This window comes from Mustelus asterias, chromosome 21, assembly GCF_964213995.1.
Source record: "Mustelus asterias chromosome 21, sMusAst1.hap1.1, whole genome shotgun sequence".
In the NCBI taxonomy this organism is placed as follows: Eukaryota; Metazoa; Chordata; class Chondrichthyes; order Carcharhiniformes; family Triakidae; genus Mustelus; species Mustelus asterias.
The window spans coordinates 19,089,344-19,106,954 of NC_135821.1; the positions used below are offsets into that span (position 1 = coordinate 19,089,344).

Here is a 17,611-nt window from a genome sequence, read left to right on the forward strand (position 1 = left end):
CGCACACACACACACACACACGGGCAGGCGCACACACACGGGCAGGCGCACACACACGGGCAGGCGCACACACACGGGCAGGCGCACACACACGGGCAGGCGCACACACACGGGCAGGCGCACACACACGGGCAGGCGCACACACACGGGCAGGCGCACACACACGGGCAGGCGCACACAACACGGGCAGGCGCACACACACGGGCAGGCGCACACACACGGGCAGGCGCACACACACGGGCAGGCGCACACACACGGGCAGGCGCACACACACGGGCAGGCGCACACACACACACGGGCACGCGCACGCACACGGGCACGCGCACACGCGCACGGGCACGGGCACACGCGGGCACGGGCACACACACGGGCACGGGCACACACGGGCACGGGCACGCGCACACGGGCACGGGCACGCGCACACACGGGCACGCGCACACACGGGCACGGGCACGCACACACACGGGCACGCGCACACGCACGGGCACGGGCACGCACACGCACGGGCACGGCACGCACACGCACGGGCACGCACACGCACGGGCACGCGCACGCACACACGGGCACGCACACACACACACGGGCACGCACACACACACACGGGCACGCACACACACACACGGGCACGCACACACACACACGGGCACGCACACACACACACGGGCACGCACACACACACACGGGCACGCACACACACACACGGGCACGCACACACACACACGGGCACGCACACACACACACGGGCACGCACACACACACACGGGGCACGCACACACACACACGGGCACGCACACACACACACGGGCACGCACACACACACACGGGCACGCACACACACACACGGGCACGCACACACACACACGGGCACGCACACACACACACGGGCACGCACACACACACACGGGCACGCACACACACACACGGGCACGCACACACACACACGGGCACGCACACACACACACACGGGCACGCACACACACACACGGGCACGCACACACACACACGGGCACGCACACACACACACGGGCACGCACACACACACACGGCACGCACACACACACACGGGCACGCACACACACACACGGGCACGCACACACACACACGGGCACGCACACACACACACGGGCACGCACACACACACACGGGCACGCACACACACACACGGGCACGCACACACGCACACGGGCACGCACACACACACGGGCACGCACACACACACACGGGCACGCACACACACACACGGGCACGCACACACACACACGGGCACGCACACACACACACGGGCACGCACACACACACACGGGCACGCACACACACACACGGGCACGCACACACACACACGGGCACGCACACACACACACGGGCACGCACACACACACACGGGCACGCGCACACACACACGGGCACGCGCACACACACACGGGCACGCGCACACACACACGGGCACGCGCACACACACACGGGCACGCGCACACACACACGGGCACGCGCACACACACACGGGCACGCGCACACACACACGGGCACGCGCACACACACACGGGCACGCGCACACACACACGGGCACGCGCACACACACACGGGCACGCGCACACACACACGGGCACGCGCACACACACACGGGCACGCGCACACACACACGGGCACGCGCACACACACACGGGCACGCGCACACACACACGGGCACGCGCACACACACACGGGCACGCGCACACACACACGGGCACGCGCACACACACACGGGCACGCGCACACACACACGGGCACGCGCACACACACACGGGCACGCGCACACACACACGGGCACGCGCACACACACACGGGCACGCGCACACACACACGGGCACGCGCACACACACACGGGCACGCGCACACACACACGGGCACGCGCACACACACACGGGCACGCGCACACACACACGGGCACGCGCACACACACACGGGCACGCGCACACACACACGGGCACGCACACACACGGGCACGCACACACACGGGCACGCACACACACGGGCACGCACACACACGGGCACGCACACACACGGGCACGCACACACACACACACGGGCACGCACACACACACACACGGGCACGCACACACACACACACGGGCACGCACACACACACACGGGCACACACACACACGGGCACACACACACACACACGGGCACACACACACACACACACGGCACACACACTTGGGCACGCACACACACACACGGGCACGCACACACACGGGCACGCACACACACGGGCACGCACACACACGGGCACGCACACACACGGGCACGCACACACACGGGCACGCACACACACGGGCACGCACACACACGGGCACGCACACACACACGGGCACACGAGCACGCACACACACACACGGGCACGCACCAACGCACACACAGCCACAAGTGGGTACACGCACACATGGGTCCACTCACGTCTGCACACAAACACGCATGCACCACAGGCACATGCGGACATAGGCGCTCGCACATACGCATGGGCAGAACACGCACACACAATCGCTATACATTCTCTGTAATTTGGAATTGTATCTGTGAATGAGCATCGCTCGAGGATGAGTACAGACTTGTCTGGCTTCAAGCAAATGCTTTTCATTCTTTTGGGAATCAAATCGAAGTGAACACAGATGAGAGAAATCGCCCGATTCCTTCTGATCAGGAGCCAAATATTTACTGGCATCTGGAATCTTGAAAATCTTCCTCATCACCTGAACCCCAACTGACTGGAACGCCGACTCGCCCGAACCCCTCCCCCCCCCCCACCCCACCCCGTACTCCCTCCGCTCCCAGACTCCTGGACAGGTTCTGGTCCCAGAGATGGATCAAAGCGGAATTGCCCAGGTTTTGTTGCCCCATTCCTGCACCCCCAACCTCTCACAATCTGGGAAGTATGTTTATTCCGATCACAATGGTGTGGGGTAATGCTGCCTGGGCTGGAGGGTCTTCACTTGTTATCATTGTGTGCACATGATCAGCTGAGCCAAGGCTGTGCTGAAACATAGAAAAAAAAACCATAGAAACATAGAAAAACTACAGCACAAACAGGCCCTTCGGCCCCACAAGTTGTGCCGAACACATCCCTACCTTCTAGACCTACCTATAACCCTCCATCCTATTCAGTCCCATGTACTCATCCAGGAGTCTCTTAAAAGACCCTATTGAGTTTGCCTCCACCACCACTGACGGCAGCCGATTCCACTCGCCCACCACCCTCTGTGTGAAAAACTTCCCCCTAACATTTCCCCTGTACCTACCCCCCAGCACCTTAAACCTGTGTCCTCTCGTAGCAGCCATTTCCACCCTGGGAAAAAGCCTCTGAGAGTCCACCCGATCTATGCCTCTCAACATCTCATATACCTCTATTAGGTCTCCTCTCATCCTACGTCTCTCCAAGGAGAAAAGACCGAGCTCCCTCAGCCTATCCTCATAAGGCATGTCACTCAATCCAGGCAACATCCTTGTAAATCTCCTCTGCACCCTTTCAATCTTTTCCACATCCTTCCTGTAATGAGGCGACCAGAACTGAGCACAGTACTCCAAGTGGGGTCTGACGAGGGTCTTATACAGCTGCATCGTTATCCCCGGACTCCTAAACTCAATCCCTCGATTGATAAAGGCCGGCACACCATATGCCTTCTTAACCACCTCCTCCACCTGTGGGGCCGATTTTAGAGTCGTATGGACCCAGACCCCAAGGTCCTTCTGATCCTCTACAGTACTAAGAGTCTTTCCCTTTATATTGTACTCCTTCATCCCATTTGACCTGCCAAAATGGACCACCACGCATTTATCTGGGTTGAAGTCCATCTGCCACTTCTCCGCCCAGTCTTGCATCCTATCTATGTCCCTCTGTAACTTCTGACATCCCTCCAGACTATCCACAACCCCACCAACCTTCGTGTCGTCGGCAAACTTACCAACCCATCCCTCCACTTCCTCATCCAGGTCATTTATGAAAATGACAAACAGCAAGGGTCCCAGAACAGATCCCTGGGGCACACCACTGGTGACTGACCTCCAATTAGAAAAAGACCCATCTATACACACTCTCTGCCTCCTTTGGGCGAGCCAGTTCTGGATCCACAGGGCAGCAGCCCCTTGGATCCCATGCCCTCTCACTTTTTCTCGAAGCCTTGCATGGGGGACCTTATCGAACGCCTTGCTAAAATCCATATAAACTACATCTACCGCTTTCCCTTCGTCAATATGTTTAGTCACATTTTCGAAGAACTCCACCAGGCTCATAAGGCACGATCTGCCTTTGACAAAGCCATGCTGAGTATTCTTGAGCATACTAAACCTCTCCAAATGCTCATAAATCTTGTCCCTCAGGATCTTCTCCATCAGCTTACCAACCACTGAGGTTAGACTCACCGGTCGGTAATTTCCTGGGCTATCCCTATTCCCCTTCTTGAAAATAGGAACCACATCCGCAATCCTCCAATCCTCCGGCACCTCTCCCATCTCCATCGACGACGCAAAGATCATCGCCAGAGGCTCTGCAATCTCTTCCCTCGCCTCCCACAGTAACCTGGGGTACATCCCATCCGGACCCGGCGACTTATCTATCTTGATGCCATTCAAAGATTCCAGCACAACCTCTGTTAAAGTCCACATACTCAATCCTTTCAGTCCACCGCAAGCCCGCAGTACATCCACCCAGGTCCTTCTCCTCTGTGAAAACCGAGGCAAAATACTCATTAAGCACCTCTGCCATTTCTACTGGTTCCGTACAGATTTTCCCGCCTTCACCTTTTATAGGCCCTATTCCTTCACGTCTCATCCTTTGACTCTTCACATATTTATAGTACGCCTTAGGGTTTTCCTTAATTCTACTTGCCAAGGCCTTCTGGCTCTCCTAATTTCCTTCTTTAGTCCCTTCCTACAAGCCGTATACTCATCTAGATCCCTATCTTCGCCAAGCTCTCTGAATCTTTTGTACGTTTTCCTTTTCTTCTCGACTAGGTTCCGCACAGCTTTCGTGCACCACGGTTCCTTTAACCTACCAACTCCTCCCTGTCTGCTCGGAACATTGTCCTGTAGAACCCTAGACAGACATTCCTTGAAAAACTGCCACCTCTCTTCAGTAGATTTCCCCGAGAATACCTTCTTCCAATTTACTCTTCTAATTTGCTGCCTTATGTCTTCATATTTCCCCTTACTCCATATAAACGCTTTCCTAGCTTGCCTGATCCTCTCTTTTTCCAATGCAAGCATAAAGGAGATAGAGTTATGATCGCTATCCCCAAGATGCTCTCCCACTGAGAGATCTGACACCTGTCTAGGCTCATTGGTCAGTATCAGATCAAGTACAGCCTCTCCTCTTGTAGGCTTGTCCACATGCTGTGTCAGGAAACCCTCCTGAACACACCTAACAAACTCCTCCCCATCCAATCCCCTTACCCTAGGGATATTCCAATCTATGTTTGGGAAATTAAAGTCTCCCATCACAACAACTCTGCTATTACTGCAACTCTCCAGGATCTGTTTCCCTATCTGCTCCTCCACCTCCCTGTCACTATTGGGCGGCCTATAGAAAACTCCCAGCAAAGTGATCGACCCCTTCCCACTCTGAACTTCCACCCACAGAGACTCTGTAGACAATCCCTCCACAGCATACACCTTCTCTACAGCTGTGACACTATTCCCGATCAGCAGTGCCACTCCACCCCTTTAAACAGTTTAAAGTTTTATTCACAAGTAGGCTTACATTAACACTGCAATGAAGTGACTGTGAAAATCCCCTAGTCGCCACAGTCTGGCGCCTGTTCGGGTACACTGAGGGAGAATTTAGCACGGTCAATACACCCTAACCAGCACGTCTTTTGCATTGTGGGAGGAAACCGGAGGAAACCCACGCAGACACGGGGAGAACGTGCAGACTCTACACAGACAGTGACCTGGGTCCACAATCAAACTGTGTGACCTTAAGATGCACTGGCCAATTTAAACAGAGCTCAACCTTTACAGCAGGACAGCGCACTGTCACAGCAGGACAGCGCACTGTCACAGCAGGACAGCGCACTGTCACAGCAGGACAGCGCACTGTCACAGCAGGACAGCGCACTGTCACAGCAGGACAGCGCACTGTCACAGCAGGACAGCGCACTGTTACAGCAGGACAGCGCACTGTTACAGCAGGACAGCGCACTGTTACAGCAGGACAGCGCACTGTTACAGCAGGACAGCGCACTGTTACAGCAGGACAGCGCACTGTCACAGCAGGACAGCGCACTGTTACAGCAGGACAGCGCACTGTCACAGCAGGACAGCGCACTGTTACAGCAGGACAGCGCACTGTCACAGCAGGACAGCGCACTGTCACAGCAGGACAGCGCACTGTCACAGCAGGACAGCGCACTGTCACAGCAGGACAGCGCACTGTTACAGCAGGACAGCGCACTGTTACAGCAGGACAGCGCACTGTTACAGCAGGACAGCGCACTGTTACAGCAGGACAGCGCACTGTTACAGCAGGACAGCGCACTGTTACAGCAGGACAGCGCACTGTTACAGCAGGACAGCGCACTGTTACAGCAGGACAGCGCACTGTTACAGCAGGACAGCGCACTGTTACAGCAGGACAGCGCACTGTTACAGCAGGACAGCGCACTGTTACAGCAGGACAGCGCACTGTTACAGCAGGACAGCGCACTGTTACAGCAGGACAGCGCACTGTTACAGCAGGACAGCGCACTGTTACAGCAGGACAGCGCACTGTTACAGCAGGACAGCGCACTGTTACAGCAGGACAGCGCACTGTTACAGCAGGACAGCGCACTGTCACAGCAGGACAGCGCACTGTCACAGCAGGACAGCGCACTGTTACAGCAGGACAGCGCACTGTCACAGCAGGACAGCGCACTGTTACAGCAGGACAGCGCACTGTTACAGCAGGACAGCGCACTGTTACAGCAGGACAGCGCACTGTTACAGCAGGACAGCGCACTGTTACAGCAGGACAGCGCACTGTCACAGCAGGACAGCGCACTGTTACAGCAGGACAGCGCACTGTTACAGCAGGACAGCGCACTGTTACAGCAGGACAGCGCACTGTTACAGCAGGACAGCGCACTGTTACAGCAGGACAGCGCACTGTCACAGCAGGACAGCGCACTGTTACAGCAGGACAGCGCACTGTTACAGCAGGACAGCGCACTGTTACAGCAGGACAGCGCACTGTTACAGCAGGACAGCGCACTGTTACATGTTAATCAGACTCAGCTGATGAAGCTAAAACTAACACACCGTTACCTTCTGTGCTGACATGGATTTATTGACTTAGTTCAGAGTCAATACAACTCCCACCCCCCAGCGCCAAAATTTTCCATTCCGCCCGCCACGGGAATCGGAGCGGGCGAGGGGCGGACCATGGAATGGTCCGTTGACCTCAGGTGGGATTTTCCGGTTTTGGGGCGAGGGGGACCGGAACATCCCGCTCCCAGTGTCCCAGCTATCACCATTTATAGGTGTACGCATGCTGACCCCCTGTTTAACAATGTGGTGACTGTCAACCTCAACAACATTGGGTGGCACGGTGGCTCAGTGGTTAGCACTGCTGCCTCACAGCACCAGGGACCCGGGTTCGATTCCCGGCTTGGGTCACTGTCTGTGTGGAGTCTGCACGTTCTCCCCGTGTCTGCGTGAGTTTCCTCCGGGTGCTCCGGTTTCCTCCCACAGTCTGAAAGACGTCCTGGTTAGGGTGCATGGGCCGTGCTAAATTCTCCCTCAGTGTACCCGAAGAGGCGCCGGAGTGTGGCGACGAGGGGATTTTCACAGTAACTTAATTGCAGTGTTAATGTAAGCCTACTTGTGACAATAATAAATAAACTTTAACTAACAAGACCTTGACTTTACATCATAGTATTTCATAATAGTCTTCAGTGTTGTCGAATTATGTATTTGGGAGGAGATGGTGGACTAGTAATCCAGGGCCTCAGGATAATGTTCTGGAGGCCCAGGTTCAAATCCCACCACGGCAGCTGGTGGAATTTAAATATTGATTAATAAGTCTGGACTATAAAGCTAGCCTCAGTAAGGATGACTATGAAATCATCATTGATTGCCGTAAAAACCCATCTGGGTCACTAATGTCCTTTAGGGAAAGAAATCTGCCATTCTTACCCGGTCTGGCCTACATGTGACTCCAGAGCCACAGCAATGGGGTTGACTATTAAATGTCCCTCTGAAATGTTCAATTAGGGATGGACTTTGCCCAGCGATGGCCCCATCCCATCAAAGAACCAAGATTTTTTTAAAAATTACATCACAGAGACAATCTACTTCACAGATTCATAGAATCCCTACAGTGCAGGAGGAGGCCATTCAGCCCATCGACTCTGCACCAACTCTCCTATGGAGCAAACTACCCAGAACACTTCCCGCTGCCTCGGAAAAGCGGCCAGCATAATTAAGGACTCCACACACCCCGGACACACACTCTTCCGCCTTCTTCCATCAGGAAAAGATACAAAAATCTGAGGTCACGTACCAACCGACTCAAGAACAGCTTCTTCCCTGCTGCCGTCAAGACTTTTGAATGGAGCTACCTCGCATTAAGTTGGTCTTTCTCTACACCCTAGCTATGACTGTAACACTACCTTCTGCACTCTCTCCTTTCCTTCTCTATGAACGGTATGCTTTATCTGTATAGCGCGCAAGAAACAATACTTTTCACTGTATCCCAATACGGGGGTGTGTGTGTGTGTGTGTGTGTGTGTGTGTGTGTGTGTGTGTGTGTGTGTGTGTGTGTGTGTGTGTGTGTGAGATTTGTCCGGGGGGGTGGTGTGTGTGATTTGTCCCGGGGGAGGGGGGTGTGTGTGATTTGTCCCAGTAAGAAAAACTCAACATGTCAGTGAGGTCATTACCAAATAGCGTCAGCCGTGGGTCCATGGGTCGCATTCTCGCTTCGAGATTTCAGGTTCAAGTCCCACTGGAGTGGAAAAATCAAGATGGACACTATCAGTACTGAGGGAGTGCTGCACCGTCAGAGGTGCTGCCTTTCAGATGAGGCCCTATTTGCCAGCTTGGGTGGATGCACAACATCTCATGGTGTTAGGGTACAAGATCAGAAACCCCAAGGTATGTTATGAAGTTAGATTAGACACCAACTAGTTGCTATTTTGGCATTAGCGCAAGGATAAGATGTTTCACTCCAGGTGTGATTCTACTGACAATCTGGAAAGATTTTATCAAAATAAATGTTATTTAACATGCAGTTTAAATATAACAAATTAATTAGCTTAACATTGACCAAACATGACAAGGTACAATTCTTAACTGCTAACCTATCTCTACGAGTTCCAATTCAAGTAATATTCCTCTTATAGACTTAAACTCCTCTTCAAAATCAGTTAGCAAAGCACCAGGCTTACGTGTTTGTACTTGTTAACAGTCCTCGAGCTTTATGAACATATCTGGAGAAAGAGAGAGAGAGAGCTTTTCGGAGAGAGAGCCACCTCTTTTAAACAGCTCCAGTCAGCAACTGCTCTCATTTTAAAAATGAAACTAAAGTATTTTCTTTCCTGTAAGCTTAGCGCCTCCCTTTAATCACATGACTGTCAATCAACCTAATCAAAACCCACTCTGAAATCCCAAGTAAACGTAAATGCATTAACTCTATATAGACAAACACATTCTGAGCTAAAGTCAGTCATCATCCTGCATTCTCAGCATGTGAGCTGCTTGGTGGAGACATATTGGCACTGTGTAAAACAGAGCTGAATTTTAAACATGATAAAAACACATTTCTTAAAGGCACAGTCTCATCACAATGGCACCACTGCGAAGAGGAGCGGGGGAGCTATCCCTGGTGCCCTGATTAATATTTATCCCGCAGTCAACATCATAAGGAAAGTGGATTAGCTGATCATTATCACAAAGCTATTTCTGGGGGTCTGCTGAGTGCCTATTGGCTGCCGCGCTCCATACATTATAACAGCACTCTCCCTTCAAAAGTACGTCATTGGTGGTAAAGAGCTTTGAGGTGGTCGGGACAGGCGTTACAGAAATGCAAGTCTTTTTTTTTTAAATTGGAATCTCTCCAACCCCCTTCCCAACACCGCAATTCTCCCTGTCTGCCCATCCTCTACCCAATCCCGGGATGGGGTTGGACTAACTCTCGGAATACTGTCCCCTCCCACAGTGCTGCTTACCCAAACCATTCGCGCTATGCAGAGTAAGTGACATTCCCAGGATAGCGCCCCGAGAGCCGGGTCACTCACATGGTTGTAAACGAACCTGTAATCTCGCCAAGATGCTGGCTTTCTTCGAGTTCGAAGAGTAGCTTCGGGAACAGGAGACGCTGCAGAATCTTTTTGTCTTGGAGAAGAACGTATCCCGGGCTCCGGCAATCCCACACATCTCACAGGTCGCTGAGGAGATCCAGAAAAAACAGGCGGTTAATTGAAACTCGGGATCAACCAGAACACTAAAGGCAAATTCAAAATATCTTTAAAACTTTCTTCCTCTTGTGAGATGTGGGTGCCGCTGGCATTGCCCACCATTCATCACCCATCCCTAATTATCCTTGAACTGAGTGTCTCGCTCGGCCATTTCAGAGCGCAGTTAAGAATCAAGCAGGGTGACACGGTGGCACAGTGGTTAGCACTGCTGCCTCACAGCGCCAGGGACCCGGGTTCAACTACCGGCTTCAGGTCACTCACTGTCTGTGTGGAGTTTGCACGTTCTCCCCGTGTCTGCGTGGGTTTCCTCCAGGTGCTCTGGTTTCATAGAAATCATAGAAACCCTACAGTACAGAAAGAGGCCATTCGGCCCATCGAGTCTGCACCGACCACAATCCCACCCAGGCCCTACCCCCACATATTTACCCACTAATCCCTCTGACCTACGCATCTCAGGACACTAAGGGCAATTTTAGCATGGCCAATCAACCTAACCCGCACATCTTTGGACTGTGGGAGGAAACCAGAGCACCCGGAGGAAACCCACGCAGACACGAGGAGAATGTGCAAACTCCACACAGACAGTGACCCAAGCCAGGAATCGAACCCAGGTCTCTGGAGCTGTGAAGCAGCAGTGCTAACCACTGTGCTACCATGCCACCCACGCTCCAAAGATGTGCAGATTAGGTTGATTGGCCATGCTAAATTGACCCGAGTATCAATCAGGGGGATTATCAGGGTAAATATGAGGGGTTACGGGAATAGGGCCTGGGTGGGATTGTGGTCGGTGCAGACTCGATGGGCTGAATGGCCTCCTTCTGCACTGTAGGTATTTTATGAAACTTTCTATGATGTGCTGGTTAGGGTGCATTGGCCGTGCTAAATTCTCCCTCAGTGTACCCAAACAGGTGCTGGAGTGTGGCGACTGGGGGATTTTCACAGTAACTTCATTGCAGTGTTAATGCAAGCCTACTTGTGGCACTGATAAATAAACTTATAAAACTTAAAAAAACAATTCACCAAAGATCCTTAGACAGCACCTTCCAAACCCACGACCACCTCCACAAGGGCAGCAGATACATGGGAACACCACCACCTGCAAGTTCTCCTCCAAGCCACTCACCATCCTGACTTGGAAATATATCATCATTCCTTCGCAGTCGCTGGGTCAAATTCCTGGGACTCCCTCCCTAATGGCATTGTGGGACAACCCACAGCACAGGGACTGCAGTGATTCAAGAAGGCAGCTCACCAACACCTTCTCCAGGGCAAGTAGGGATGGGCAATAAATGCTGACCAGCCAGCGACGCCCATGTCCCACAAATGAATAAATTACTGTGGGTCTGGAGTCACATGTAGGCTAGGGTAAGGACAGCACATCTGAACCAGATGGGTTTTACAATTGATGATAGTTTCATTGTTAGAGACTAGCTTTCAATTCCAGATTTATTCATTAATTGAAATTAAATTACACCAGCTGCCGTGGTGGAATTTGAACCCGTGTCCCCAGAGCATTAGCCTGGGCCTCTGGGTTACTAGTCCAGTGACAATATCACTACACCACCACCTCCCCATGTAAAGAAGTGCTGGAAAGCATAACGGGCAGCACGGTGGCACAGTTGTTGGCACTGCTGCCTCACAGCACCAGGGACCTGGGTTCATTAGAACCATAGAAAATTACAGCTCAGAAACAGGCCTTTTGGCCCTTCTTGTCTGTGCCGAACCATTTTATGCCTAGTCCCACTGACCTGCACTTGGACCATATCCCTCCACACCCCTCTCATCCATCAACCCGTCCAAGTTTTTCTTAAATGTTAAAAGTGACCCCGCATTTACCACTTTATCCGGCAGCTCATTCCACACTCCCACCACTCTCTGCGTGAAGAAGCCCCCCCTAATATTCCCTTTAAACTTTTCTCCTTTCACCCTTAACCCATGCCCTCTGGCTTTTTTCTCCCCTAGCCTCAGCGGAAAAAGCCTGCTTGCATTCACTCTATCTATACCCATCAAAATCAAAATCAAATCATTCTGGCCTTGGGTGACTGTCTGTGCAGAGTTTGCACGTTCTCCCCGTGTCTGCATGGGTTTCCTCCGGGTGCTCCGGTTTCCTCCCACACTCCAAAGATGTGTGTGTTTGGGGAAATAGCAATTTTTGATTTGAAGTGATTAATTATTGTCACATGTATTGGGATACAGTGAAAAGTATTGTTTCTTGCGCGCTATACAGACAAAGCATATCGTTCATAGAGAAGGAAAGGAGAGGGTACAGAATGTAGTGTCACAGTTGTAGCTCGGGTGTAGAGAAAGATCAGATAAGGTAGGTCCATTCAAAAGTCTGATGGCAGCGGGGAAGAAGTTGTTCTCAAGTTGGTTGGTACGTGACCTCAGACTTTTGTGTCTTTTTTCCAATGGAAGAAGGTGGAAGAGAGAATGTCTTGGGATAGATGTGTGGGGTTAGTAGACAGAGCTGGGCTTGGGTAAGATGCTCTGTCAGAGAGTCGGTACAGATTTGGTGGGCCAAGTGGCCTCTTTCTGCACTGTAGGGATTCTACAAAACCAAAACATGCTAGAAGTGCAGCGTATGTCAGTTAGCATCAAGGCCCAGAGCATGAGCGTATGAATATTACTTGACTACTTTGCTTTCTACAGAACACAGGTAGACATTTCTACTTCACCGGTGAATGTGTACGTGGCTATATTAGAACATAGAACATTACAGCGCAGTATACAGGCCCTTCGGCCCTCGATGTTGCACCGACTAGTGAAACCAATCTAAAGCCCATCTCACCTACACTATTCCAATATCATCCATATGTTTATCCAATGACCATTTGAATGCTCTTAATGTTGACGAGTCCACGTCCTTACTACTCTCTGAGTAAAGAACCTACCTCTAACATCTGTCCTATATCTCTCACCCCTCAATTTAAAGCTACGTCCCCTCGTGCTAGCCATCACCATCCGAGGAAAAAGGCTCTCACTATCCACCCTATCTAATCCTCTGATCATCTTGTATGCCTCTATTAAGTCACCTCTTAACCTTCTTCTCTCTAACGAAAACAACCTCAAGCCCCTCAGCCTTTCCTCATACGATTTTCCCACCGTACCAGGCAACATCTTGGTAAATCTCCTCTGCACCCTTTCCAACGCTTCCACATCTTTCCTATAATGCGGCGACCAGAACTGTACGCAATACTCCAAATGCGGCCGCACCAGAGTTTTGTACAGTTGCAGCATGACCTCCTGGCTCCGAAACTCAATCCCTCTACCAATAAAAGCTAACACACCGTACGCCTTCTTAACAACCCTATCAACCTGGGTGCCAACTTTCAGGGATCTATGCACATGGACACCCAGATCCCTCTGTTCATCCACACTACCAAGTATCTTACCATTAGCCCAGTACTCTGTATTCCTGTTACTCCTTCCAAAGTGAATCACCTCACACTTTTCCGCATTAAACTCCATTTGCCACCTCTCAGCCCAGCTCTGCAGCTTATCTATGTCCCTCTGTAACCTGCCACTTCCCTCCGCACTGTCCACAACTCCACCGACTTTAAACTGAATATTGGGCGAGTACACAGAAGCTGTCCGCTCCTTAAATGACTAAATGTGGCTGCAATGGTGTCACCATGGCAACAACTTTGCTAGTCAACAATTTCAATTGGACAATACGGGGCTGACATAATGTGGAGGGGGGGGACGGGACATAATTCATTCAGGGTTTTGGAGACATTACTCGGTCCCCATTAAAGACTCATACAGTCTGCTCATTACACACAGCATTGTCACACGATACAGGGGAGGTGATGGCCCAGTGGTATTATCGCAGGACTATTAAACCAGAATCTCAGTCAATGTTCTGGGGATCAGGTTCGAATCCCGTCATGACAGGTAGTGGAATTTGAATTCAGTAAAAAAATAAAATCTGGAATTAAGAATCTACTGATGACCATGAAACCATTGTCGGAAAAACCCATCTGGTTCACTAATGTCCTTTAGGGAAGGAAATCTGCCGTCCTTACCCGGTCTGGTCTACATGTGACTCCAGAGCAATGTGGTTGACTCTCAACTGCCCTCCAAGGGCAACTAGGGATGGGCAATAAATGCTGGGCCCAGCCAGCAATGCCCATGTCCCATGAATGAATAAATAAAACAGGAACATTGTCCAATGCTCCAGAACCAAAGATGTCCAAAGAGTGAACTTTTTTGCCATTCCGTTATGTTGGTGATGACACACCTATTTTTACAGGTATAGAACATAACAAAACAACACACACTCATTCAGAGACAGGCATCCACATGCAGTATTGCTGTGGGCGTCAAAGGAAGCAGCACCCAGAGTTTGTACCTGAATCAGGCATTAGTGTCTCTGCCTCCACCAACAAGAGGTCTACTGCCTACTTTATCCCCAACTGCCCTGAATGCAACTTCCAAGGACTACACACGGCTTGAGCCAGCTCTTCCCAAAAGGGGGAAAGTTTAACTCTGCTGCCTCGGCAAAGCAGCCACCATAATTAAAGACCCCATGCGCCCCGGACATTCTCTCTTCCACCTTCTTCTCTTGGGAAAAAGATACAAAAGTCTGAGGTCACGTACCGACCGAGTCAAGAACAGCTTCTTCCCTGCTGCTGTCAGACCTTTTATCGAATCATAGAATCCTACAGTGCAGAAGGAGACCATTTGGCCCATCGAGTCTGCACCGACCACAATCCCCCCCACCCCCCAACCGTATCCCCATGACCCCGTGCATTTACACTAGCCAGTCCCCCAGGACACTAAAGAGCAATTTAGCACGGCCAATCCACCTAACCAGCATGTCTTTCGGGCTGTGGGAGGAAACCAGAGCACCTGGAGGAAACTCACGCAGACACGGGGAGAATGTGATGACTCCACACAGACAGTGATCCAAGCCAGGAATCGAACCCGGGTCCCTGGCGCTGTGAGGCAGCAGTGCGAACCACTGTGTCACCCTTACATTAGGTCCATTTGAATGGACCTACCTCACACTAAGCTGATTTTTCTCTATACCCTAGCCAAGACTGTAACACTACATCTGCACTCTCTCCTTTCCTTCTCCCCTATGTACTCTATGAATGGTATGCTTTGTCTGTATAGCGCGCAAGAAACAATACTTTTCACTGAATCCCAATACATGTGACAATAATAAATGAAGTTTCACCTCCCTCAGACTGGAACTCAGCCTCGAGTTAACGGCGACAATTGGGATTTACGGTTTGCGCCTTCGCTAATGATCCGAATGAATTCGAGTTCCCAACTCTCAAACCGGAATGCCCACTTTAAAATGTCAAACACAAAACCTACCCATTCCGAGTTTTCCGTCGATGGATTCGTCATCATTCATCGCTCCCAATACTGACTCCATATCCTGCTGCTTCCCGCCTTCCTCCTCCTCCTCCATGTCGTCACTCGATTCGTCGGTGAAGTTATCATTGCTGCTGGTGCCGAGGTCTTCCAGACTATCGTACCCATCAAACAGGCTGCAGTCTTCATCTCCAGCGCCCTTGAAGGACATTTCTAGAACATCCTGCAGATACAAAATTAAATAAATTGATGAAGGCTTCCTGCATCTTGGACATCTGTAAGGATTTGCAAGTCCAACTCTGGCTGATTTCAACCCAAGTCTAAGAGCGGAATCAAATACTATAACATGGTCAATGCAGACTCGATGGGCCGAATAGCCTCCTTCTGCACCGTATGATTCTAACATGCTTCTAAATCTATTGTAAGAAGTCTCACAACACCAGGTTAAAGTCCAACAGGTTTATTTGGTCACAGAAGTGAGACTTCTTACTGTGCTTACCCCAGTCCAACGCCGGCATCTCCACATCATGTCTAAATCTATTCACAATTTCTCCCCCAAGACAATGGCCGGTGGCCAGTGTCCAGCTGTGACTGGACATGCTGTTAAACACTTTGAGGCTAGCTTTTCACTGCCTGAATTGTAAAATAGAATCCCTACAGTGCAGGAGGAGGCCATTTGGCCCATCGAGTCTGCATCGACCACAATCCCAAACAGCCCCTATCCCCATAACCCCACGCATTCACCCTGCTAATCCCCCTGACACTAAGGAGCAATTTAGCTCAGCCAATCAACCTAACTTGTACATCTTTGGACTATGGGAGGAAACTGGAGCACCCAGGGGAAACCCACGCAGACACGGGGAGAACGTGCAGACTCCGCACAGACAGTGACCCAAGCCGGGAATCGAACCTGGGTCTCTGGCGCTGTGAGGTGGCAGTGCTAACCACTGTGCCACCCATTGATTAGACTCCACACAGACAGTGACCCTAGGCCGAATTGAACCCAGGTTCCTGGCGCTGTGAGGTGGCAGTGCTAACCACTGTGCCACTCAAAAAATGTACACCACCTCAAATGGGACTTGAACCCACAATCCTTGGATTAGCAGGTCAGTGCTGTGTCCATTAGGCCACTGGGGTAACAATGTGCCAGGGAGTCAACGGGCCCAAGTGGAAAAATATCCCATTTCTGCCTCTCTGTTGTGAAACCTGTGACCTGAAGGCCCAGCTTTTCCAACATCCCCCAGGTAGGCCTCACCCAGGGTGAGGGGCTTATCTTATAAAGAAAGGTTGACCAGGTTGGACCTATATCCATTGGAGTTCAGAACAATAAGGGGCTCAGGCCTCTTATTGAAACACAGGGTGGCACAGTGGTTTTACCTTTGCTGCCTCACAGCGCCAAGGACTCGGGTTACATTCCAGTCTCAAGTTATCCTTCTTCGTTCACGGGATGTGAGCGTCGCTGGCTGGGCCAGCATTTATTGCCCATCCCAGAGGGCAGTTGAGAGTCAACCACATTGCTGTGGGCCTGGAGTCACATGTAGGCCAGACCGGGTAAGGACGACAGATTTCCTTCCCTAAAGGACATTGGTGACCCAAATGGGTTTTTTCCAACAATTGACAATGGTTTCATGGTCATCAGTAGATTCTTAATTCCAGATTTTTACTGAATTCAAATCTCACCATCTGCGGGATTTGAACCTGGGTCCCCAGAGCATTACTCTGCGTCTCTGGATTACTAGTCCAGTGACCATACCACTACACAACCCCGCCTCCCAACTCTGTGCAGAGTTTGCACGTTCTCCCCGTGTCTGCGTGGGTTTCCCCCGGGTGCTCCGGTTTCCTCCCACACTCCAAAGATGTGC

The 17,611-nt window shown here is 51.6% G+C and overlaps 1 protein-coding gene across 3 annotated transcripts in view; it reads right to left on the reverse strand.

The window, feature by feature from the left end:
* Positions 1 to 17,611, reverse strand: part of l3mbtl2 (L3MBTL histone methyl-lysine binding protein 2) — a 176,289-nt gene that overhangs the window by 149,792 nt on the left and 8,886 nt on the right. For all 3 annotated transcript variants that reach the window (XM_078237601.1, XM_078237603.1, XM_078237602.1), the window contains exons 2-3: positions 15,750 to 15,972; positions 10,261 to 10,394 (exon numbers count right to left, since the gene is read on the reverse strand). In XM_078237601.1, the coding sequence (XP_078093727.1) occupies positions 10,261 to 10,394; positions 15,750 to 15,960 (345 nt within the window). In that variant the 5' untranslated portion in view covers positions 15,961 to 15,972. The remainder of the gene's footprint in view (positions 1 to 10,260; positions 10,395 to 15,749; positions 15,973 to 17,611) is intronic.